At 40.3% G+C, this 24250-nt stretch overlaps 3 protein-coding genes and 1 non-coding gene across 5 annotated transcripts; 1 reads left to right on the top strand and 3 right to left on the bottom strand.

Annotated features, from left to right (window-relative positions):
• Positions 1-3211: 3211 nt before the first annotated feature.
• On the bottom strand, positions 3212-4505 carry LOC124405202 (transcription factor sox-3-like). Its single transcript, XM_046879900.1, has 2 exons — positions 3903-4505; positions 3212-3692 (listed from the first exon to the last, which is right to left on the bottom strand). The coding sequence occupies exons 1-2, from the start codon at positions 4313-4315 to the stop codon at positions 3473-3475; spliced, it is 633 nt and encodes a 210-aa protein (XP_046735856.1). The 5' UTR covers positions 4316-4505; the 3' UTR covers positions 3212-3472.
• A 2569-nt stretch (positions 4506-7074) lies between these two features.
• Positions 7075-11112, bottom strand: LOC124405199 (juvenile hormone esterase-like). Of its 2 annotated transcripts, XM_046879897.1 has the most exons (11): positions 10703-11112; positions 9963-10177; positions 9722-9865; positions 9461-9605; positions 9172-9357; positions 8887-9077; positions 8514-8691; positions 8052-8141; positions 7869-7972; positions 7483-7751; positions 7075-7342 (listed from the first exon to the last, which is right to left on the bottom strand). In XM_046879897.1, the coding sequence occupies exons 2-11, from the start codon at positions 10155-10157 to the stop codon at positions 7168-7170; spliced, it is 1677 nt and encodes a 558-aa protein (XP_046735853.1). In that variant the 5' UTR covers positions 10158-10177; positions 10703-11112; the 3' UTR covers positions 7075-7167. The 2 variants fall into 2 exon arrangements, with proteins under 2 accessions (XP_046735853.1, XP_046735851.1); XM_046879895.1 differs by lacking the exon at positions 10703-11112 and having other exon boundaries at positions 9963-10666.
• A 688-nt stretch (positions 11113-11800) lies between these two features.
• LOC124405198 (cholinesterase 1-like) lies at positions 11801-15904 on the bottom strand. The gene is made up of 10 exons (XM_046879894.1): positions 15369-15904; positions 15152-15292; positions 14883-15030; positions 13789-13974; positions 13498-13688; positions 13218-13395; positions 12970-13062; positions 12613-12716; positions 12259-12521; positions 11801-12197 (listed from the first exon to the last, which is right to left on the bottom strand). The coding sequence occupies exons 1-10, from the start codon at positions 15555-15557 to the stop codon at positions 11972-11974; spliced, it is 1719 nt and encodes a 572-aa protein (XP_046735850.1). The 5' UTR covers positions 15558-15904; the 3' UTR covers positions 11801-11971.
• A 258-nt stretch (positions 15905-16162) lies between these two features.
• Trnar-ucg lies at positions 16163-16235 on the top strand. Its single transcript has one exon. It is a non-coding gene; the product is annotated as a tRNA-Arg (tRNA).
• Positions 16236-24250: the final 8015 nt, after the last annotated feature.

The raw sequence follows: 24250 nt of genomic DNA, 5'->3' as shown, positions 1-24250 counted from the left end.
TTCATCACCCGGATTCTATCGTGAAAAGGAAATGCAGCGGCGGAGGAGATGAAGACTCATTCCAAGTGAGGCAGCACCTATAAGCGTGTCTCTGAAGGTGTCAGGAACGCAAATGCGCCAGTGTTAGACGGAGTGAATGTACGTTCATGTATGTATGTGTATTAGTGGGAGAGAGAGAGAGAGGGGAGGAAGCGGCGAGGGCTGAGGGGCTTATATTAGCGTTTCTGAAACGAGAGAGACGTTTTCTGAAAGCAGCAATATCCATGACACTTGAAGCAAGTTGAGTGATATCTCGAACCCATCCACATTTACCATCGCATCAGGGCTACACCTATCTACCCATATCTCGAGAAACGTCGCCGGCACCTCAGAGCGAGAAATCTTAGCCGTGAAATCTCGGCTAAATGCAATCCGTTTGTTACCGGGGACCCGGGAAACCTTTGGAAAATGATTTATGCTTCCGAGTCTCGTATTCCTCTCTCTATATACTTGGATGCCGAACCAACCAGCCGCGGTCGCTCGGCTATAGAAACATGCCAAATTTACCACTCAAACAAATCCTGCAACGACATAGGTATACCCCACTACTGAATTAACGAGGCCTAAGCTCAGCCCTCTGAATCGATTCGCTGATGCGTTAACGAGGGTGCAGAAAAGTCCGGGGTGGATAAACGCGATAAAGGAATTGACAATAAGCCAGAAGCACAACACGCCGATGACGAAAATATTGCAGACAGTAGAAGGGGCACTGGTAGAGCTTGACTAATCATTCGAAATTCAAATTTCCTCAATCTCAAATTGGTTTATCCTTTGCTTGTTGGTTCGTGCCAAGCGTTTTTTAATCGAATGTAAACATAACATGTAAAATGAAGTAATTATCGAGTTGTGAATGTATGGAAGTTTTCTTAGATTCATTGAAAAAGTGGTTAGTGTCGTCCCAATTCTCGGGAAGGACTTGCGCAAATAATATAAATTGCTTCGGATTGTCCTTCGTCGGAATACCCCGAGAAAGTGATTCCTGCGGTTTGTATACTTATAATTCTAGTTCTATCACTTCTTCCAATATACTTACCACGTCTTCAATTGCTCCCCGGTACACGTATAAGATGAAAGTTCATACCGAATGCTCCTGTCTGCAGTGAGTCACTCCAAAGCTCACTGCACAGATATTACTAGAGGCCAAATTTTACCCTTTAGACATATTTGAAGCATTGACTGCACTAGGCGGTCGACGATCACATATTCCAATAATATTTCCCTCAATTCCCCGTATAATTATCAAGCTCTGTGACGTAAATTCGCTCTCAGGACCTAGATGAGGTCTCTCAAAATGTTCAGGGTACTCAACTCTGCGGCAACGCGTTTTAGTAGCATTGAAGGTACTCATCTCGAGCCAAAAATTCACCCTAAATTTCGCCGACTCGTGTGTGGCTTAAAAATGATCTCGGAATATATTGGTTTCTCTGTTTAAGAGAATAATCGAAAAAGTAAAAAAAAAAAAATTCGTTTACGAGAAATCTATCGCAAGATTAACCGATGCGATGGACGGAAGGCTATCGCGATTTTTATTTTTTACGTACCTAAATTGCAAACCGTGAAATTCATCACGCGGAGAATCACTGGCAAGCGATGATGTGATCGGGAGTAATCTTGGGTTCACAATGGCTGCTTACTTGGCAGTAATCAACGACTCTAAGCTTGAGCTCGAGTTGGCGTCGCATGAATATCTCGCCTTCCCGACTTCCGAAATATTATTCCCGTGGGTTTATAAGGTGGGGAATATTACGCGAGGAGGAGACCTTAGACGTTCCTGACGATCCCGATCTTATTATACGTCCTCGGGCGTATCGCTTGTCGATCCTCTTCACAAATCAATTATACTTGACGCGCCTTCACTATGAACTATAAAGCGTAGTTCCCTCGCCTTCTGAGATTGCTCATAAATTTCTTGTTGAAACCTGGGTCCAAAATTAATCTCATTGTTTCTTATTATTTCGAGCATTTGCACCTGCGATTTGGTGAAATTATTATGGACTCAATAAAGTAAAAATGAACATTCTTTCACGTATTCCATCCTCCAGCGAATCTCTGTGACATTTGAATTTTCACATCAGCTCCACGGCGTGGCCGGCATTCAAAATTAATTGGTAATTAGCAGGTACTGCTGTTGCCGCAACAGTTTGTGAGATATTGATTTGGCGCAGTCAAAGTTTGTGGTTCGCTGTGATACAGGACTGACAGACCGGTATTATCGCTAGTTGAATAACAATATAATTGAAACATTATTTCAGGTTAAACTTCTCGGCACATATCCGGCGCATTGTGATACGCGTAGGTTGGTCATTGTGACGCGACAATTCGCGGCATTATTACATTTCATTCATACCAAACAATTCCTCTTTTGTCGTTCATTGTTGGATGCGTTACACACCCTTTTTTGTATTTACATAACACATTTCGAACAGTACACGTCCGCAGCTGTAGTGGTGCACAAACTCGGCGCGTTGATAAACGGTCTGAATATCACCTGTCGTAAAATAATGCGGTTTTAAGACTGTTTAATTTCTACATATTCATTTTGATTCTCTTCAAAGACATCCGATTTCCCTGTTCTTTTCTTTTCGTCTTACTTGGTTGTATAATTCCCTAGTTTCCAGATCACGATATCGCAGTTTATACGGTGGGAACAATTCGAGAACAACGAATGATGGTAATCAAAAATATATTAACATCGCAATATGCAGCGTTTCCTCAGTGAGATAAGATCGGTTATGAGTGCTGGAATGGCAGCATGAGTACAGGAAGTCAAAGCTATCACGAAGACCATTATGAAGAAATGATTGCATGTGGTTTGGTCGTGGTTCTACAGAACGATTTGCAGGTTTCCTGATAATTATCAATCGATTGTTTCGTCTCGCTTATGAATTGTAGTTTTTCTCATCTCATTTGCGGTAATTTTATTTTCCGCAAACTGTAACTACGTGCAAAAGCGTAATGCCATCGTACCTATTTTACCGATGTTTGCGCGTCTTCGTTGTTTCAAAAATTGATGCCTCAATTTCGTTTATTTAAACTACTTTTTTTCAATGCTTTTTTCCAATGGATTGTACTCTTCTGATCAAATTTTTATTTATTACCGATTCACTGGTTCCGAGACCTTCTGAATTCCCGAATCATTAAATATAATACAATATAGGTACAGTATTCCATCCATTAATACATCAAAATAAGAAAACAATGAAATAATCCGATTCTCTCATCAGATATTTCATGCGGAGTAATCGAATCCTCGAACAACACACCTCGATAGAATCGCATTATTTTTTCCGTTTCCATTTTTTTTTTTTTTAAATGAATGGTAGAGAATCACCTATGCACCCATTTTAAAAAATTTCACTTTGCTGAAAATTTGTTATATCACACGTATCTACTTGAACATTAGACTCGTTATCATTGCGACTCATTATAACGACTACTCATAGTAATAGGCGGGATTCTGCTGACGAAAGTCTACGACGGAAGTGTTTAAATCTGTACACGCGGATGCGTAAACTCCTGCCGCACGAATTAACTGTTGCTGTTGCTGATAGCCAGTCCCGCTCGGCGAAAGTGTTGAATAGCTTGGCAGGGGAGGTTCTTGAAACGTGTTAGTAGAATACTTCGGAAACTCGAAGGCTGGTGGCTGGTAGTATCTGCGAAAGAGAAGAGACGGGACCGATTCATCAATGTTACCAGATTCGATGAGGAGAAAAAAAATGTATTTATGCAATGCAGTTTCTGGACACTTCTTGAAATCGCGTATCAAGAAACGAAAGTTTTTCACATCCGAAAGTCTAAGCTGAATTTACGTCGTTAAACTTGTAACTTACGTATTTCAAAGATAATTGGCTACACTTTTCTACCTTCTTAGCTCAATTGGATCGACAAACGAAAAATTTGGGTAGCTGGACCTGGCGACGTTCTTGACAGACGTCTTTTGCTTTCGCCTAGGTCTGTACTTGTAGTCCGGGTGATCTCTCATGTGCTGGATCCGTAGTCTTTTAGCCTCATCAATAAAGGGTCTTTTATCCACGTCGCTAAGGATCTTCCACTCCGCGCCAAGCCTCTTCGAAATCTCTGAATTGTGCATCTTTGGATGTTTTTCCGCAATTTTACGACGCTGGAGTCTTGACCATACCATGAAAGCGTTCATCGGTCTTTTGACGTGTTCTTTGGACTCTTCTGTTGTACAACTGCTGCTCACTTTGGCTTCCATTAAATTACTCCCCGATTGAAAACTCCTTCCCGCCGAATTGGGTTCCGTTGAAAACTGCATATCCCTTGATTCTTATACTAATTACACTTCACCTGCAGCTTTTGAAAACTTTGGAAACTCACTGAAACTCCACACTTTTGGCAATTTCATCGATCGCGTCGGGTTTTGTACTGGAGCGATAGTTCAATCGTGCCTCTCCGTTGACGCTGTACAGTCGACGAATCTCCATGCACTAGAAAGAGAGTCGTGTCACAATTGCGTTATGTGAACCTTTCTGTCGTCAGATTCTCTTTGTGTTCTATTTTCCGGTAATTCGGTTCTAACAAATCCACAGTGTTGTTACGTGCTGATTAGGTAATTTATCGACATGCACACTGACGCATTCTGCACGTATTGCTTTATCAATCTGTAACACACCTTCTTCTGACACTCCTTTTATGGTAATTCTTCATTATTGTACGTACAATTTTCGGAGGACTTCCCAGTTTATTGTCCTGCCCCCTTTTACACAACGCGGCGCTTCACAATTCGTGCAGTGCTGGGGTGCATAGTACTGATTGCGAGTCACAATTAAAAAAAGTAGAAACTGAAAATTGGCAGATAAACACTACGGACAAAGGAAGATAAAAATTTTGACGCTTAAAGATATTTTTATTATAGGTACTATTGTTTGGGGCAAAGCATATTAGAGGAGAAATCGGTAGTTTAATGTGCAAACAGCATTGTCTCTCTGTGTCTGTATGTGAATTGAATATTTAACCGAGAAGGTGGAATAAATCAAATGTAATCTGTGTTTAATTGAAATTAAATCAGATCTGTTAAGCAGGGTGAGTTTGCTCAGTCACTCCCTACTTCAATATAATCCCCTACCATTGCGTTTGACATCTCGTTCCGCAGCTTTGCGTATTCGGTGTGTCTCACGCGTTTAACGTCGCTTAGAAAAACTATTCTCATCTCATAGTGAAGGTGATGTATTAAAGACTAATCTATTCCAATAAAAAAAAACAGTAACAAGTCAAAACATTAACCGTACGAAAAACTTATAAATTGTTTTCCCTGATAGCATCATGTGATATTGCCATTGCAGAATATTTGCAATATTTCACGAAAGAATCGACCACGAGATTTTTATAATATCTTGAAGTTGGACGCCCCTGAGTGCCTCTGCTTTATCTTGTTGTCACAGCTCCGTGCCTTATACCCTCAATAACGGAGTACCCTATGTTATTCTTGCATTCGAGAATATCTCTATACGGATAATATTTTCAGTGTTACACCAGGTACTGTGTATGTACCATCTAACCTGGATGCAACAAAATTTACTGAGATTGCTTTTATATGTTGCGCTGAGCAATGAAAGTTGCATACAAATTTTGGACTATGTTAACTTAATGTGGACGTGGAGTTCAATTGAGGGAAAGAAACGATCGTTACTTGGCCATGCACTCAGTTTTTTTGTAGATTTGATTCACAAAAACTTCAGACGTCAATTAATTAGCCAAGTGGAACGAATTTCTCTCCACAAATTTCCATACTATCGGTGATGATTATGCGGAGATTAGTAGATTATTCAGGCATGATATGTGAGTGTGTTGAAACAGAAATTTAAATGACAATTTCTGCGCTCATGTTACAGAAAACCGTATAATATCGCTCGTGATTCGAAAAAAATGTATCATGGCAGCCCTCGAGGAATGGGATTCAAGAATCTAATTACTAATTAGGTACCGGATATACTTCAGTATGCCTACAGCTAACAACTACTTATCATCAAACGTTGGTTTTAATATTTTACTCTCCTTTGATTTTAATACTTTGATATTCACGTAGAGCGATAGGAACGGGATCAACGATCAAGCGTTTGCATTTTTGCGATATTTGCGTATAATATGCAGGTTGAGGCAAAGTAAATTAGCACTCATGCGTCATGTCTGCATATTATTAAATCCATCGCAGCATATCGTAGGCAGATAATGAAAATTATTAAATTATTGCACAAAATGTTTAAAGGGAAATGGAACCATCTACATATTTACTTTCAAATTTCTTAACGCCTGCAATCGATTTCACGACCGGTTTGCATCGAGAAAAAGACGCTGCCTCGTCTCATGGTCTACTCGAGCGTGTTGGAGATATAGAATAATTGGCACGATGAAGACTAATAATTTTTAATGCTCCCTCTGCCTCCCCTTCGCCCTCCACTGCTCTCTTGGTCTCTGCCCTAACCAGTGAAGTACAAGGTGACGCGGCTCGTATACTCGGCAGGTCTCGCCTTTGATTCGAATTACTCGTTTTCCACATCCTGAAACGCGCTCAAAGTGGAATAATAAGGTAATCCGTGGATAATTGCCATAAACACATAACAAGCCACGCCCGAGTTGGTAACGCGTTAACGGGGGTAAGCCTTCCGGCCCCTGCGCCTCTCTCTACACCCACGGCGTAAAGCCACGCACACGAACATCCTGTTACAGGGGGTTCACCCCGTCCTCACCTTTCGCTCGCCAGCCCCTCGTTAACTAATTTTCAATCTTTTAATCAGCGAAGGTTATGCAAAATCATATACCGGTACATCCCTTTTTTTCTCAAAATAATCGGGAGATGAATTTTTCTTACAATCTCACCGTTGAAAACAATTTATTTTCTATAAGTTGACGGTTATGCTTTTTGAAGGTAGAAATAATTTCATCACCCTTATCAATAGATGTACTTAACTTTAGGTAAATATCAGTAAATTTTGTGATTTACAGAAACTATCTACTTTATTCGAATTAAAAAGAAATTATACATTTAAGGAAAAACAGGATCGGATTGATGGGAAATTTTGTCATTTTGTCATATGATAACTGAGGTTCTTTCCACGTTCATTGACCTTAACGTTAGACATATGGTATCAGTTGCTTCTTTATCTTGAATTAGTACAAACAATGACCAAGACTGGCAGCCAGGGATGTTGTGTTACTGTGAATCGTGGATGTGTATTCATGAAAATAATTATCGCCAATCCTCGTCTCGGTTCCGATTTTAAGATAGGGTCCAGTCCTGGTTGACATCGTTGGCCATTGACTCACACCATCGGCAGAAGGAGTTCTGTGGTTTTAAGAAATATTCATTTGAACTAAATTGTATATCTTTTCTCCTCTCTTTCAATTTTTCTGATAGAAATCATTACGAAAACTTATTACACGTATAGTCGTATACATATATATAGAGTTGAATATATTTTTCACCCGTTTATCGTAAAGCTGGTCCAAAGCTGCACCATTCTTTTCGCAATTCGGGTATCGGCCTCTGTAAAGTTGTCTGGGAACGGGAACAGGTACATGTAGTCGTCAGAGTGTGCGACGCCTCCGTCGAATGGATATTTTTTAGCTGATTCGTAACCGAATCTCGTTTGGCTACCGCGGTAATCAAAGCTGTACATGTACGTTGGTTGAAAACGAGAATTTTCATGCACCATACGGTAAATTCCAGCCTTGAATGTCAGCATGCCGCAAATCTGGGGATGGATTTCATGGAGGAGAGAGAAAATATTATCTAATCTTCTTTGAATTTAATTAACAGTATCGGTCCAGTACTCTTTTGTTTTTAGAATTCTTATCGAAATTAAACTTACGTCAATGAGACCTGGTACCATTTTCAAAAAATCACCCAAATCGTTGTTAGAGAAGTATTTTTCTATCAGTAATTGTGAAAATACACCAGTTTCGTCTGGTACGCCTGTAATACAAAGATTTGAAAATTATTTCAGAATGGAACTAAATGTTTCATACCGAATTGACGATTTTATATTACTTACCAATAAATTTTAAACTGAGGGGGATCAGGTTATACTTGAGAAAGTTGGTATCATTTAATAATCCAATCCGCGATAATCCGTCATACAGAGCTGAAAAAAAACACTTTCGTAGCTCTTGGAGGCTTGTTTTTTAACCCTGATTGGTCACATTTCAATAGAATCGCATAACGGTCACACAGGGTGAAATTCACCCGAGCTACAGAAAAGTGACACCCTGATTCAACAATGAGTTCTAAAAATCGAAAAAAAAATATCTGAGTATTTTTTAAGGATCGCAGAAAAAGCTTTCTAAGTTTTTCTAAACAAAATTGATTGCTTAAATACTGTAAAATATCGGCAAAGTTAAGGCACTAAGGCACTCTACGACGAGTTTGAAAAATGTGTCGAGTGATATTCACCCTAAGTGACCAATTAGGGTTAAGGATAATGACGATTGTTTGCATAGCATAATTATTCACCAACCTAACGCAATGAAGCTACCATCTTGGCTAGTTGTTCCGCCTATCATTGGTAGTTTCAAGTATTTTCCCTGCTCAATTAAGAGGCTCGGTTCTTCTGTCAGAAATCTGACCGACCCAGTTCGTTGTATAACGGGACGATTCCCCCCCAAGTTGTCTCCTCCATTGGCAGAATTTACGATCTATAATTTTGATGCGTGGATTATAAAATCTCTTCTTATAGTCCTAATTGCGAGTTGAATTCTTGCGTCATAGGATTTTAAAAACGGTTTGATTTATCGAAAACACTTGTCTCAGGCTGCAGTGTTATCTTAGTATGAAACATTGCAGCGAATGTCACCGATTTATTTCAATTAATAGTTAAAGGATCAACTTACCATGTATTTGTCAAATCCTTCAAGTATGGATTTTGCAGTAAGATTTTTCATACACTGGGTAATGCGCTCAACGGACTCCACGTTACACTTTAAAACTGCAGCGATATCTTTGGCTGTTTTGACGGGATTTCTGTCAATCAGTCCTGGTGTGTAAACGGAGTTACTTTGCATGATAGTCCGATGAAATAGGCCTGTGCAAGATTCAGTTGTGTTACTCGTTAATCCTGTTGCATGATTTCATGGCCCTCGGAAATCCATTCATTCCTTTTATAGGCATGTACCAACCTTGTGACAATGGACTCAAGAGATGTAAATTAACGCTGTAAGCCCCAGAGCTTTGCCCAGACAACGTGACTCTATTTCTGTCACCGCCAAACGACTCGATATTGTCTCGTACCCATTCCATAGCCATCACTTGATCGAGAAATTGAACGTTGCCTGGAATCTCTTCTGTCCTCAGACACAGCAAACCTGAAATTACATTTTTTTATTCGCTTGAGCAATTCCTTCTCAACTTTTAAACTGTCCGGTGACCAATTGATCACAAAATTTCGTAGAAGCCCCAGTCTCTCACCTAAAGGTCCAAGTCGGAATTGCGGTACGACTAAAATAACCTCAGACTCCATTAGGTAATGTGGTTCAAATCTCAGTGCTTGTCCGCTCATAAAATATCCACCATGAAGCCAAATCATAACTGGCAAAAGCTGTTTCCCATCTCTCTATAAAAAATCCCGGTAGATTTTTACGCGTAAAATTACACAATTTCGAATATTTTTGAGCTTTATTAACGACGTGATAATCTTGCGCACATGCATAACATATTTGTCGCACCTACCACAGGTACGTAGATGTTCAGATGAAGGCAATCTTCGTCGTAACCATCAACGTCGTAACCGGGCTGCTTGGTTTGGGGACAAAAGCTTCTGAAATTCGTCGCGTCGAGGAAGTGATCCTTCCAAGAATTCACCTTCACTGGTGGCTTAAATTTTTCACAACGGAAAGGTAACTTGACATGTTTGCAAAGCTTCGACTAATTCACAGAGTCATTGATTTATAATTTTACTATATGCATGTACCGCGAAACGTAGACTTCCAATCGGTGGTTCGGCGAAGGGAATTCCTTGAAAGGAGTGAAATTGCCTCTGACTCCATTTCGATTTGTCCAATTTTCCCATGGCTATTCCTAGCTGGCCAACAGTAACGTTCACTTCGATGATCGCATTGGCAATTTTGAAAAGTACTAGCAAAACTCCGAACCACAAACTCAGCATCGTGTGTAATTCGTGTTTACCTAAGAATAAATTGATCGATAATGAAACTTTGCGTAATTGATATAACTGCGTTATTATTGGCGAATATTGATTATTAACTTACGAGTTGAGCAACCCAATTAGAAAGACGGTCTTTTATTGCATATAAATAGAGTTGGCTAACACTTGCTCACCTCGCCTGCTTCGTTTTTACTACTTTTTTATAACCTTATCTCACCTTTCTGTATTTACGAGCTACAAACTTAACCGATTTTACAATCTCTTAGGCTAACGCTTCAGTCTATTTGGAATTTTGCTACATACGTCTAGATGAATTTAGCACACGTTTCCCTTCGAAATTATTGATATGTCATGGCTTTTGTTTTTAGATTCATTCATATGTTCTTATTTTTTGTTTTCTTGAGTAGAGCGAGAAAGGATACGTTACAGCAGACCATAAACTTTTGACGCTAAGAAGTATTATAATCACCCCCACATATTCTTGAATATTATCTCAATGAATGAACAGCTCAATGTTTTTGATATTCAGTATCACTGTAACTCACCTCGATCGTAATCAGATCTGACAATATTCAGATTCGGTACTTCTTAATATTTCGTTTCTTCAAGCGGTCCTGAACTTGACGATTTTGTAGAACGTATGTTTTCTACACCTACTGTGAGGAACCTTTTGACAGGTGGTGGTAAAAAAGAGAAATTGAATGTAATATCATCACCGTTTATTATTTCAGTCTCTCGCTCGATATTTCAAGCAATCGTTACGTCGCCGCGTGAAAATATTTATGCACTGTTCGTTTCAAAACCGATAATTCTAACTTGAATTCATTTTTCAACGAAACGATCGACTGACAAAAAATGACTCTCGGAATAATCTGGATGTGGTTACTTCATCATAATATGACTTTCATGGTCTCGACCAATGTCATGATGTTTGATCGTCCCAGAAACATAGATAACGAAGATCGCAGTTCAAACTTACTTTACTTTACCAAACCAATACAAACATGCTAATGTTTGATTAGATAATAAAACGTAAGTGTATAATGAGATAAGATATCCAAACAAGCCTTTGACCATCTGTTTGCGCAAATAATTTCATTACATCACTCATCATGTTTCAAACTTTATTCGTTATGGTCGAGCTGCTGTTCAACGCAAACACTATTAAGAATAAAAATAAGTTAACATCAATATGACGGTAGCTTACCAGTTACTGATTATCACACTCGTTACCAACTGTGAAACTGATCCGCTGGTAACGAACTCGTCCGAAAAGTTATCCCTGACAGAAGCGCTGCTGTTGATTACAAGGTACGGCCCCAGGCGTTGACGTTGCCGGCCACGAGACGTGATCTGCTGTGGGTATCCTGCAATCGGTAGCATGAATACCTACGCTGCCAAATTCTATCAAAATAACGCTCTTGCGCCCAACGACGTTGAGTATTCGGATGTAAAAAGTCGGCAATGACTCGAGATTAGATAAAAATTTGATCAATAGATTTACCATGATTACGTTTTGGTTGGGCAGAAAATAGACTTTGTAGTTGAAAAATATTTTGTTTATTGATTGTTACATTTCATACTCTAAAAACTATACATATATACCTATGTAAAATGAATTTTCGTGATTCTCTCTTATTACGTATAAATCTCATTTGATGAGAAATCAGGTTTCTATTGTCTCGGATCGTAGTAACTTCATTGCTATATCAGTTTTCTTGACGCGAAAACTTTGCGGGCAATCATCTTTGATGTCGATGAAGTAGCCAAAGTACTAGGCATCCGATTCAAGCCAATTAAGCTTATTCGATATTTTATTGTCTTATAAAAATAGACCACAGTGTTGTAGCCAAGACTATTACCGACGGAGGCACGATGCCAGATGCTGCAGATCTGTCAACGGCTGTCATACCCTCTTCCCTAGCGATCGTATAGTCTGACAAAAAATTAGTACCGTCGTAGAACTCTTCGTCGATTATTAGATACGGGCCAAAGGGGGTGCTCATTGGTTCCCAAGTCTTGTTATCAGCTGTCGGTACGCTGTGAAAGGAAATAGGAATTATAACATGAATTTGGTATGAAGTTAGTAATTGGATCTCACCCGGTGGTAGCAAAAGTCGTCCACAACGATACCATCCGATTAGCTACCGTCACGTCTGCGTCAGATAAATTGCTAGATAACGGGAACAGGTAAAACAGTTCGTCGGAGTGTCCGACGCCAGTTTCGAATGGCAAGTCCTCAGTGGAAACCAATACGTTGTTGCTACCAAAATATCCGAATCTGTAGAGGTATGATGTATTGTAGAGACTGTGGGTCTGGAGCATTTCGAAAACAGGCGCCTTGAACACGAACACACTGCATATCTGGGTGAATTCATGAAAATTAGAAGAATTCAGTTTTGTACAGAATATAGGTGAATATGTAATCGCAATTATTGCTCATTCATGTATTTACATCTATGATTCCTGGAACCATTGCGAGAAAATCTCCAATATCATCTTCATCGAAGTGGCGGTATACAAGGGTTTGTCCAACACCGCCCGTTAGGTCTGTGACCCCTGTGAAATATGTCAGTCAGACATAAGTCGCACTTGGGCCGAGATTATATTACAAGTTGGAATCGATTGGTTCGAGTAATTATGTGTCGTGTTATAAAATGTTAGAAAGATCGATATCAGTTACATGCTGTATCAGTAAGATGCTATCATTTCATGACGAGGACCTTAAATATTGATTTCCTCACTTTAAGGAGCAAATGTAAATGTAAATTGTAAAAGTGTAAAAAGCACCTGTATATGATTTTGTACTTACCAAAAGCTGAGAGCATGAACGATGTCAGATTATACGTTAGAAACTGCGTGTCATTGGCAAGTCCGAGTGGAACAAAATAGCTGGTGTAATATTCTATTGGAAGACGGGAAACAATATAACAATATATTCAATTGATAGAAACACTTTCAAATTATTTCTGCAGATATATTTACGAATAAAATGTGAAAGACGTGGATAAGATTTTTGACGTCTCGTCGAATCTTATCGATCACTAATTTTTTACATACCTGCGAGTGCGTAACTACCGTCGTGTTTATTCGCCCCTGCTATCATCGGTACTTGGCTGTATTGACCGTTGGAAACCAATGTCATAGGATCTTCCTCGAGAAATTTCTGAGTGCCGGCGGTCTGAATAACAGCTCGATGACCCCCAATCTCAGTGAGTCCACCCAGTGAGTATAATGACTTGAAAGACAAAATAACGAATCATTTGAGCCCAATTGTCAGTAATATTTCTGGAACTCTCATAGCTTAATCCAAGTATCGAAATTGCTTTATCCAACTCACCAAATAGCTGGCGAAACCGTCAAGCAGAGTTTGCACGGTTACCTCCTTGAAACAAGCCGCTAGCTCAGTTGTATTTGTCTGACTACAACCAACAAAAACTCCAAGTCTCGTGGCGGTTTGGACAGGACTATAATCCATAACCCATGGTGCGTAGATAGAACCACTCTGAAGAATCACTTTGTGAAAAAGTCCTGAAAATAAAGAGGAGCAGGGGAAAGGGAACCAAAGGCAAAATTTAATACTTCAATTGTGTGAATTCGACCGCCAATGGTTTTAACTAGTGATTATCACCTCTCGAAAGCGGGCTGACTTGATGAAGGTTCACTGACGCTGCTCCTGAACTCTGACCAAAAAGTGTTACGGAGTCGGGGTCACCACCAAAGTACCCTATGTTGTCCTGAACCCATTGCATGGCCATTATTTGATCCAGGAACTGCACGTTTCCGGGTATCTCGTCAGTTTGCAAGCATAGAAGACCTAAAGTATTGATTGGTTTGAAAAAACCACAGCAACAATGATGAGTACCTTCTGTTTCATTTCTCATTATTGCTAACTTGATTGTTTAAATTTCTTTTGTGTTTGTAGTATCGATCAACTACGGTGATAAGTCAATCGCCGAAAAATACGAAAAATATGCGTTTGAAAATACTGTTGCTAAAAATGAATTGCATATTAGATGTGTATACATTCAAAAAAATTTTGACGCAGTATATTTATTTCATCTGGTATATTCGCTTCAAATATCCAGTTTTGATAAGCTCGCAAAGTTTTTTTTGCCAATGATCAATGGTATCAGATATCCTGTAACGTTTAATTTTTAGTGAAAATTGTTAAACAACTAGGTATTTTGGGGTGACCAAAAATGCGCATTGTCCCGGTGTATAACAATTTGTATAACAATTAAATAACACCAAAGTAGAAATGGGTACCGAATGCCGCAATTATTCTAATTTCAGTGTTGTTTTCATAGTGAAATTAGTAAAGTTATCTCTGGTGTTACAATAATTTGAGTACAAATTTTGCAGAGTCTGTTCAAACTAAATTCAAAACGCGGTGCCTACCGCCATTAAAATTGTGATCGACTATTGGTATTTCGTATGAATTTTTCGTGGCCAAAGAATTTTTCTAACACTTGCTAAAAACAGCTGCTATTGTAAGTTTTTCGATTGTTCGTTATCGCGATTAATCGTACATGCATGTAGCTGAACTTGACAGACGTTGTACAAAATAAATCTGGCAGTGAAGATCGATCGATAGCATTCAAGTATCATCGAACAAAAGTGATTGCTTATCTGAAATTATATCGAACATGACTTTGCTAAAAGCAGTATTTTCTTGGAGTTTTATCAGAGACACGTCCTCGGCAAAGGGTCAAGTCCACTCACCCAATGGTCCCAAACGAAATTGAGGCACGACAAGAATCACGTCTTTCTCTAGCAGCTGATGAGGCTCGTACAACTGAGCATATCCACTCATGAAAGTTCCTCCGTGGAGGTAGATCATGACTGGTAATGCTGTGTCTCCACTGTCGACCTGTCATGTATGAAATTTAGTCAAGAAAACGTGGAGTTTTCGCGTTTAAATATTTCAGCGAGATCGTTATCTCTCAATTATATAATACTTGATTTATTTATTTCTATACTTTCTTACTCACTTCGGGAACGTAAACGTTCAACGTCAAGCAGTCTTCATCTACACCAGACAATGGGGTTCCAACTCCACCATTTTGCGGGCAAACTACTCCAAATTCGGTACCGTTCAAAGTGCCATTCCAACTGCTGACGCTTACTGGTGGCTGAAAAATATTTGGAATTTGTCATTACTCGATTTTTTTGCTTCTTTATTACACCAACGCGTGTCGTCTCACTCACTTGAAATCTCAAGTCGCCGACTGGTGCTTCAGCGTAAGGAATTCCCCTGAAAGCGTATATCGTCCTGCCAGTCCATGTACTTGTTTCTTCTAGGCCAATCACTGTGCCCAAATCACCGACAGTCACTGTTGTATTTAACCCAAAAACCTGACCGGCCAGGTAAATTAGTGGAAAAATAATGGCAAACATTTTTGTAAGGATCGTCTCCAATTTTCCGTGGATAAAATTTCAATGCTAAAGTTAGTGTGGTCAGTATCGTTATAACTGATCCCCGCCAAATCCCTATACGTTAAATTACTAATATTCCCCCTAATTACGATTCACGCCTTTTCCGACTGTGTTCGCATAACGTAAAATTTCTTGTGCGAAAAAACCCCAGTGAAGTAACCCGAGTTTCTCCAACAGCAGTGTGTCGATTACTGAAGGATCCTCAACGGCTTCAATTGGCGGCACAGCAAACTCCCGATAGCAAGTCATTTTTTTATTTTGTCCCTCCGAGTCTATTTACCTATTAGGTTGAATTTAATAATGCCGACGAACGTCTGATAAGCTTGGTAAATGGGCTTGGACGGAAATCTTTTACGATAGTAACGAATCTCTTATCACAATGGCTCAGCAAACCTTAGGATATATTTTCATGATACAAAGAAAAACATACTTCTTTCTAACGATATCTGCGGCAGCAATTCATTCCCATCAATGATCACTTCCTGTAATGTTGAAAAACTCAAGCGATCAATAACTACGTGTTAGATTCAGATTGAATAGATTCAATTTACGATTTGTTACCACAAGACCGTGTGGCCTAATGGATAAGGCGTCGGACTTCGGATCCGAAGATTGCAGGTTCGAGTCCTGTCACGGTCGGTGCGAATTTTTTTTCTTCCATTTTCCCTCGCTACCTTGACCAAAACCTTTTTATCATATACTTGACGCAATTGGGACAAGGTGAACACCGCTTCCATTATTATTTTACTCGTGTCAGTTGCATGATCTATAGCTCATACGAATTATCAGATTTTCGCTGAATGTTTAACGTAACATTAGCTACTTATCGATCGCAATTCCTCACTTGTTATATCAATGACTGATTCTACATCAGTCAGTGATAAAGGTATCCGTTATCTGCATTAGGATCAAGTTTCTTATCTCCCAACCATATTTTTGCAGAAGTAGTAAGCTTATAACTGCAACTCTTTTTTATTCTCTCACACAAAAACGAGATAACAGTGAAGCAATGGAGTCCAATTAATAAGCAACTATACTTCGTTGCATAAATATTTGTCAACTTAGCTTCCTTGTTTACGTATCCATTGCACCATTGGTGCTAGGATAATTTTATAACCGGACGCTATAATAGTGATAAGTCTCCAATGGAAACCAACACAGATTTCTTCAAAAATGGGTTGGGAAGAAAATTGAAGGTTGCGTCTGGAGCGTAATTATACCATTTCATTAATAACTTTAAATTCAAAACGAAGTGCTTAGTGATGAAGGAACATAGTAGACATGCGTGCCAGAGGACGCGGAAATAACGGCTGCTATTTGACCATCGGTCGGAACTTTCAAATTTCCTGGGTTGATCGATGGTAAGTTGAATACTCGCTGGGTACAGTAGAGTCTCGTCAGCTGAAGGTAAGCTGTTGAAGTGATAAGAGACGTTTACTTATTTACGAAGGGTACGTTAACTACGAATGGTAAAATCATACGAGCGGAGAAAACCTACCCCTTCCCACATAAAAAAAGTTTGATCCATGCACCCATTGAATATATGGATTTCTATGTGGTTCCGTAAAGATGGGGACATAATCACTTATCGCTTCCACGGGTAACAAAAAGTCACGCCTCGTCTGGACGTTATTGAATGACACCACTGACCCGGTTCCATTTGACTCTGATTGACCTCTCGTGAATTATTGTTATCCTGATATGCATAGATGTCAAGGGGGTGAGCATCGCGTACTAATCTGTCCCCGCACCGTGGCGAAAATGACTGGGTGGTATTGCAGTGCGGCTATAAACCGCGTAGAGATGGGAGAATATGCTACGGTAAACTGTGGCTGGCACAGAGACAAACACCCTGCCTGGAAGGCAACTCTAGATTAATTATAATAAACGGGTGACCAGATAACGCGGGGAACTGGACAGTGACATATTGCTCCATCACGTTCTGTTGATTTACTCATCTTCCTAACCACCCTCTCGTACATGCGTTCATATAGGCAATATGCACGGTTTACACCCTCAGGTAGAACCCAGCGGCGTTCGCTTTACGTTGGAAACTTTACACTTAATTCTGAAAACGTTCTTTCGCCCTGTATAGAGTCACTCTGGTTCGTTGGTTTTTTTTTTTTTTTTTTTTGGTTTGTTTGTGACGTATCTGCTGTAGACTTTCTGCAGTGATATATACGATGTTGTAACTCTCTTTCTCATGCTCTGTGTTTTATGTTGCTATTTAGAACTACACGAGGCATTCATTTGGAAAGAATTCTTCTTGATTAATACAGTTATCGTTTTTTGTTGCTCTTTTAATAACGCTCGATTCCACGCTGCTGGTCACTCCAAGCGATGCGAATATTACTCATTTAGCAATGGAATTTAGGAAATGAACGTGACATATTCGAAATCAATTCTTTCGGATGATAATGAAAATTTGTTCAACCTTACAAAAATTCTTATCGAGAAGTGGGCCGTCCACGGCTTGGCGATGGTTAATGAACAATGAATATTCGCAACCCGGGAAATCACAGAACACAGGACACGGTCCTCGGAGATCGACTCTCTCCCATTCTATGCAGCCCCGGGAATTCTCCAGGCAATTTACATGATTGGCCCTTGACGGGCCCTCATTAGGGGGCCCTTAATATTAACCCAGATCCCACCCTGCGATCGTAATACATGGCTCAATATGTAGGGGGTGCTTCGGAATTGGCAAGCCATCGTCACTCATCTGTATTGAATAATGTCACATTACGTTTCCACAATTTGCCGGGAATCGAATGTGATTCGAAATCCGATGTTCAATAATGCAAGTATGTTTTTACCATCGGGATTCAATTATGGATCGGTGGTCATTACTTGACGCGTGAACTGATGATCCAATGGATTTTATACGTGTGATGTTCACTCTCATTGAAGTGCGATTTTTAATTGAATAATATCGTAAAATCTGTAGGGGACGGATAACAGAACAGTTGTGGTATGACAACTCTGGCTGTTTTATTCGGCAGGAAGGAAGATTCTTTGCGTATATTACTGAAGGTTTGAGATAATTGGTCTCAGCTTATTTATGCCGCTCTTTATCAATGGTAATAAATATTTGAACGTATTTGAAAAGGCTCCGGGCAATCCACAGTTATTATACCAACGTTGGCAGATATTAATTGAATCTCTGATGCGTTGTCTAACCGTCTAGGGAAATACAACCCCTTCCGCGAGTCTCCCCCTCTCGTTCTTACCCAAGTCCTTTTGTAACCCCTGCGTGAAATTCCTCCGAAATATTAGCTGAAATTTTTTAACCACTTCACCCTGTTCGTAGGTTCGATCGCTCGTTTACCGCATAGTCTTGCGAAGTGGCATGAAGTCGAAATGGCGAAATCAGGGAGTTTGCCAAGCTGCACGAGGATGCTGCTTTATGGACCGCAAGATGTTCTCTCGTCCCGTCATATAGTTACCCAACGTCCTAGACACGTTTACCACCGCGTGTCCCTTACACAGTTCCCGGATAACATTACCTTGCCAGACGAGAGACATTCAATTGTTCTCGAAACGTACGTTGGGCTAGGTGGGCACCTACGTACACTACCTAACTACCTACCTGCCCACCTACGTGTTACAACCAGTGCAAACCCGGTGTCAAGTGAGAAATAACTTCCTGGGCAACAACTGCTCACCGCTCTCTGATTCTGCAGTATGGTCATTGCGTGTCGTCATTTAAACACTATCTTAACTACTACGGAAACGGTCCGAATTAAACTGCCCGTAGTTTTTAATTTTTTTACTCGGTGTAAACTGGTGTGAATCAATTCTGCTGAGTATGAGAATTTATTGTTGTATGAATTCAGTCGAAATTCGGCATGCAACATCAAGTATTTTGTAGAGATTGGCCGTGAAACTTATAAAAACTTTTGTTTCCCACTTTGAGTCTGGGAGTTGCGAAGCTATTTTCTTCGTTATAGGTATGTCAGAATTTATTACTGTAAAATTAATTGAACTTCAAAAGAGAGTGTGTGTTTTTTTTCAAAGGTATTGAAGTTTTGGAAGAATTTTCATTAATTTATTTTCCTTTCTTGATTTCTCTCTTCTTCTCTTTATGTTGTATGAAATTTGATGAAGGCATTTTACTGGTGGGCAAAGGGGCCCTGGGTTATGTCTGCGCCCGACTTGACTCAATCTATTCGCGTTATACATATACATATATATACCTTCGTTCGTATATCTATACGCGTATTATATCTTCGCGAGTATGTGAGTAAAACGTACATAGCAGAAAACCAGGGTTATTTAAACGCCAAGCAATACCTTTGACTGACGTAGTGACGCAGGTATGCTAAATGACTGGCAAAGACCAGACCTTTCAAGCAACAAGAACCCTGGGTGTAAGGTTAGAGCCCTTGCTAACTCTGAGATGACGGTTATTAATGAGAAACGTTGCTTTATGTTTCAACCCTCAATCTAGGCGAAACCCCGAGGATAGTTTCTCTCGCAGATCAATCTCCCTTTCCTAATCCCGATACCATATCCCATTGATAACACCGGCAAGTCCTGCGACCGTTTAATTTCGCCACGCGAGTTCTTCGACGCGTTACATATCTTTCGAAATATATACCTTAAATCAATTTGCAGTCAAATGACTCTTTACCACTAATTTCATCGTGTAGGTATTGAATTGCTCTGTTTAAAACGTAAAATGTTTATTTATTGTTTGCACCAAATGAACCATTCGGTATTTGTTACGATGAAAAAGATATCGTTTATCATATTTATTTGCGGTAAATCTTATTGAATTGTGATTTGTTTGAGATGGAAAGCATCGCGTCCCGCCTGAAATACGTCTAAATGGCTGAAGGAAAAATATAAAATAAAATGAAACACTATTATTCTCTCGTTTAAACGACAAACTGGAGATGCGTTACAGTTCCACGATCGATGATTTACTCGTCAAAAATTTGGAAACGTGGAAAGGTTTTCACCTTGTTTGAAACAGGTTTGGAAATATAATGAAACTCGCTTCAGGAGTGAAAAATTTTCACACTCTGGCGGGAGGCGTTGGAAAGTTTTGAAAGAAATCTGTATTAAAATGGGAAAGTTTCCACGAAAGGTGTAGGGTGAGTATAAGTGGGTACACACTTCCAACGGTACAGCTTGCACAGTACCTACGACAAAGCGATTGTCTCAGGCGAGAAACAAGCCGAGACTTATATCGTCGTAAACGCGCTCAGGGACAGAAAATATAGGAACAAATCCTGCAGCTCGAGGCTCCTTCCATTCCCGCTGGGTTGCTTGTTTGCCGGGAGACCAGATGTAACTCTTCCGTTAATATTTACCTTAAACAACTAAATTTCAACAAAGCTCTACCGTATATACAAATATGTATGTATGTGTAGTCGCAAGCACCCTCACGTGCGCAGGCTTGCACCGCATCTAGACACACACGAGCCGCTAACTCGACGAAACGAAACACAATCGATTTAATTACCTAGGCTTAAACGTATTACTTAACTGATTGCCTCGTACCTGCTAATTCTCAGAAACTCTATTAATAATGACAGGCGGTGTTCTTCGATCACCTTGTGCTCCAGATAAAGTAAACGAGAAAAGGTTACTGTTGGATTTTTCTTTCTATTTGTAAAGAGCTTGGACAGACAGACGGCGCGATTATATTTAACTAATATTGCGGCAAAATTTTTGCCGTTAATTTTTGAACGTTGACTCGTTTACTTCCATTTCGAACTTTCGACGTACCGGTACGAAACAACGTATAGACGAATGCCAATATCTGTCGGTCGGCGACGCTGGCCCATAATGCATTGCGGTTAACATATTGGATAAGTACCTATAGAGACATGCCAGAGGGTCGATCTCGTCCTACGCGGAGGAAACGGTTACATATGCATGACACCGAGCGTCGTCAATCACATGGTAAATCCCTCGACAGCAGGGTATGTCCACATTCAGTAAAGGACGTTATCGTTGACCGCATAACGAAATGAGATCATCGCACCTTACGGGTACGGCTGTAAATATCTACAACGTGTAGAGGATCTGGGTTTGAGGTCAGATATTGCGGAACGAAATCACGAAGGGATTCCGGTTGTGAGATAGAGGGTGAAAAACGAGGAAGAACGACGTGGTTTATCCTCAGGAATTAAGGATCCATCGCCGGCGACGGAATTCTACGGGGGTTGTACAGGCGGGGTACAGTATATAAGCCATTATCTAACCGAGCTCACCTCGCTCCTTGGAACCCAGGAGTAATCCAATCAAACTCTGATCGACAAAGCAAGATGTCATTGGTTGATCCCCGGTTCACCCGGCGTGCACACCCCCTATCTGTACCAATTAGCCTTTAGCCGACTATAATTGTTGGACTATTCTCGACCGAAACTTGGTAAGGAATAACCGGTTGCGACGGCTGAACATGGTCGAGATATTCCCGGTTATAGCGTTATAATACTGGGCAACTAGTCTGTTGAGACTGTACCTACTGTTAATCCAGGACCACGAGGACAGGTTGTATTAACTTTGCCGAAATCACCCTCGTCTAATGGCGGTACGAGAATACATATATATATATATTCGAATCTTCACGCGTCATGTCTTTTTGTCCTCTGCCCCAGCACTTAGGCATGCACTTGGTTATCTAGGTATTGTGTGCATGTGACCCGCACACGTGGGAAGAATAGCTTTCCTTACCCGGCAACCACAGACACCGTCGCCAAAGTTGTTACTCCGATATCCGAATCCCCATTTTTGGCAGACGCTTTTGTGTCCGCGGTTGTGTACGAGGGTAGAAATTTGGAGTGAAAATTGCTCGTACGATCGATGATGGCTGGCATTTGGTGAATGAGGAGTTGATTCGTCACTTGGAATATTGTTTAATGTACCTGTTTGGTGAGGCAAATTTCTGAAATTCGTTTTAACACTCTCACTCGTTCCCTGTAGGCTTCTTACGCGATCAGACCAAGGCAAAGTTTATCTCTACCTCTACTAGACGATATAATAATCAACGTTTCGCAGCCGGAAGGTGCACGTTTTGTCTTCCGTATTCCGTCCCCGTCATCTCCTACGGGTAATTACGAGTGTCGTTCATCCGTAAAGTTGACAAACTCAAGCGACATCTGCAAACACTTCTGACAGTTATATGAGGCAAAACCTCTCTCGGGTTAAATGCAATCTTGTACAGTTCTGCCTGGATCTCGCGGTGAGTTGAAATACTAGACGACGTTTCAGCAGACTGATAACTATTGTCTGTTCAGTATCAAGGTTGAATATGAATCCGCGAAGAGCTGACTCACCATTTTTCCATTCACTTTAGCATTTTTCGATTCTTAGCATCGTATGCAAACTCGCTACCAGGGTGTTTTAGTTTTTTTACTGTCAAATTTACTCGGTTCTGGTTCTTACGCATCGCCAGGGTGTTAGTTGGGAATATTATTGACCCGAAATTAGCCCCTTTACAAATGATCTCGTTGATTTAGAGTCAAGGCAAAAACGAGGAGAGCGTAGCAGGAAGGTTTCGCAGGAAGTTAGGGGCGGCGAAGTAATACTGGTGGAAAAACCAAAACACGCGCGCAGCAAAACCCTTCTCAACTCTGCAGCAGGGTGAAAACTGGGAAATGGATGCTTGTTAGAAATAGATCTGTTACAGGGGTTGCACTTCTATAGGCACCTACACTCACGGAGTTTACGTTGCTTTACGTAGGTACACCGTGTCAGGTCACCGGTTATAGGTATTCGCAAGTAGGACGAGGTTACGCCAAGGTTTATTTGGCAAAACTATCCTTGCGGTAATACGTTTTCGTCGCTCGTCTCGCTAATCGTTTTCTAAAACCTCCTCGACCTACATCTCTGCATAAGTGATTGTTAATTATCTCTTTCTCGCTCTCCAGCCTCTCATCACGACACGTTGTCATAGATTTAAACATCGTTAAGATGATTTAAAATTCTAAGTGGCAAATGACGAATTGATAAATGGATTTTCATTTCAAGATCTTGACTGCAGTATCGGTAAAAGAAATATGCTTCTCGTGTGAGATATGTCATGTAGAGAACGCAATGAAATGGTACATCGTCTCCTGGAGCCAGGTACGAAACGTATTTCTATATTTTTTTATATATCTTGTTTTGTGCAATTAAACTACCTGTACCACGCCACCTGACAGCCTTACGATATATCGCGAGATTTTCCCCGCGTCCTGAAGGGTGTATATGGGCTTACGGCCATTTTTCACGACACGCACGTGACTAGAAACAGTCTATTACACCGCCGGGCTTTGCGCGTTTCGCTTCGCTCGCAAACTATCTTCATCCGTCGCTATGTACGTATGTACGTACGTACGCTCCCTGGGAGATACTGGAAATAATACACTTTGCTCGTCCGGCGTTATTGTTTCAACGAAAATAATATAATGTATTCCTCACCTAGATAAAACGTTTCAAAATACATACAACGCTGTGGTCTTCCTGCGGAACATCAGTCCACATGGAAGTCCTACCACTTTTACCAATTTTTTTATTTTCAAATCTTGCGAGGACTATTATTCTCTGCTAGATATAGCTGCCCGGAAATCGAGGATTTTATCGGATTCATAGTAGGTTCTATTTTGTCGATCTTTTAAAATTAATGTATGGAATAATTGTAGAGAGAAAAAATTTAATTT

Source organism: Diprion similis, chromosome 4, assembly GCF_021155765.1.
Source record: "Diprion similis isolate iyDipSimi1 chromosome 4, iyDipSimi1.1, whole genome shotgun sequence".
NCBI classification, from domain to species: domain Eukaryota; kingdom Metazoa; phylum Arthropoda; class Insecta; order Hymenoptera; family Diprionidae; genus Diprion; species Diprion similis.
The sequence above is the reverse complement of the archived record's forward strand: the minus strand, read 5'-3'. Positions and strand labels throughout refer to the sequence as shown.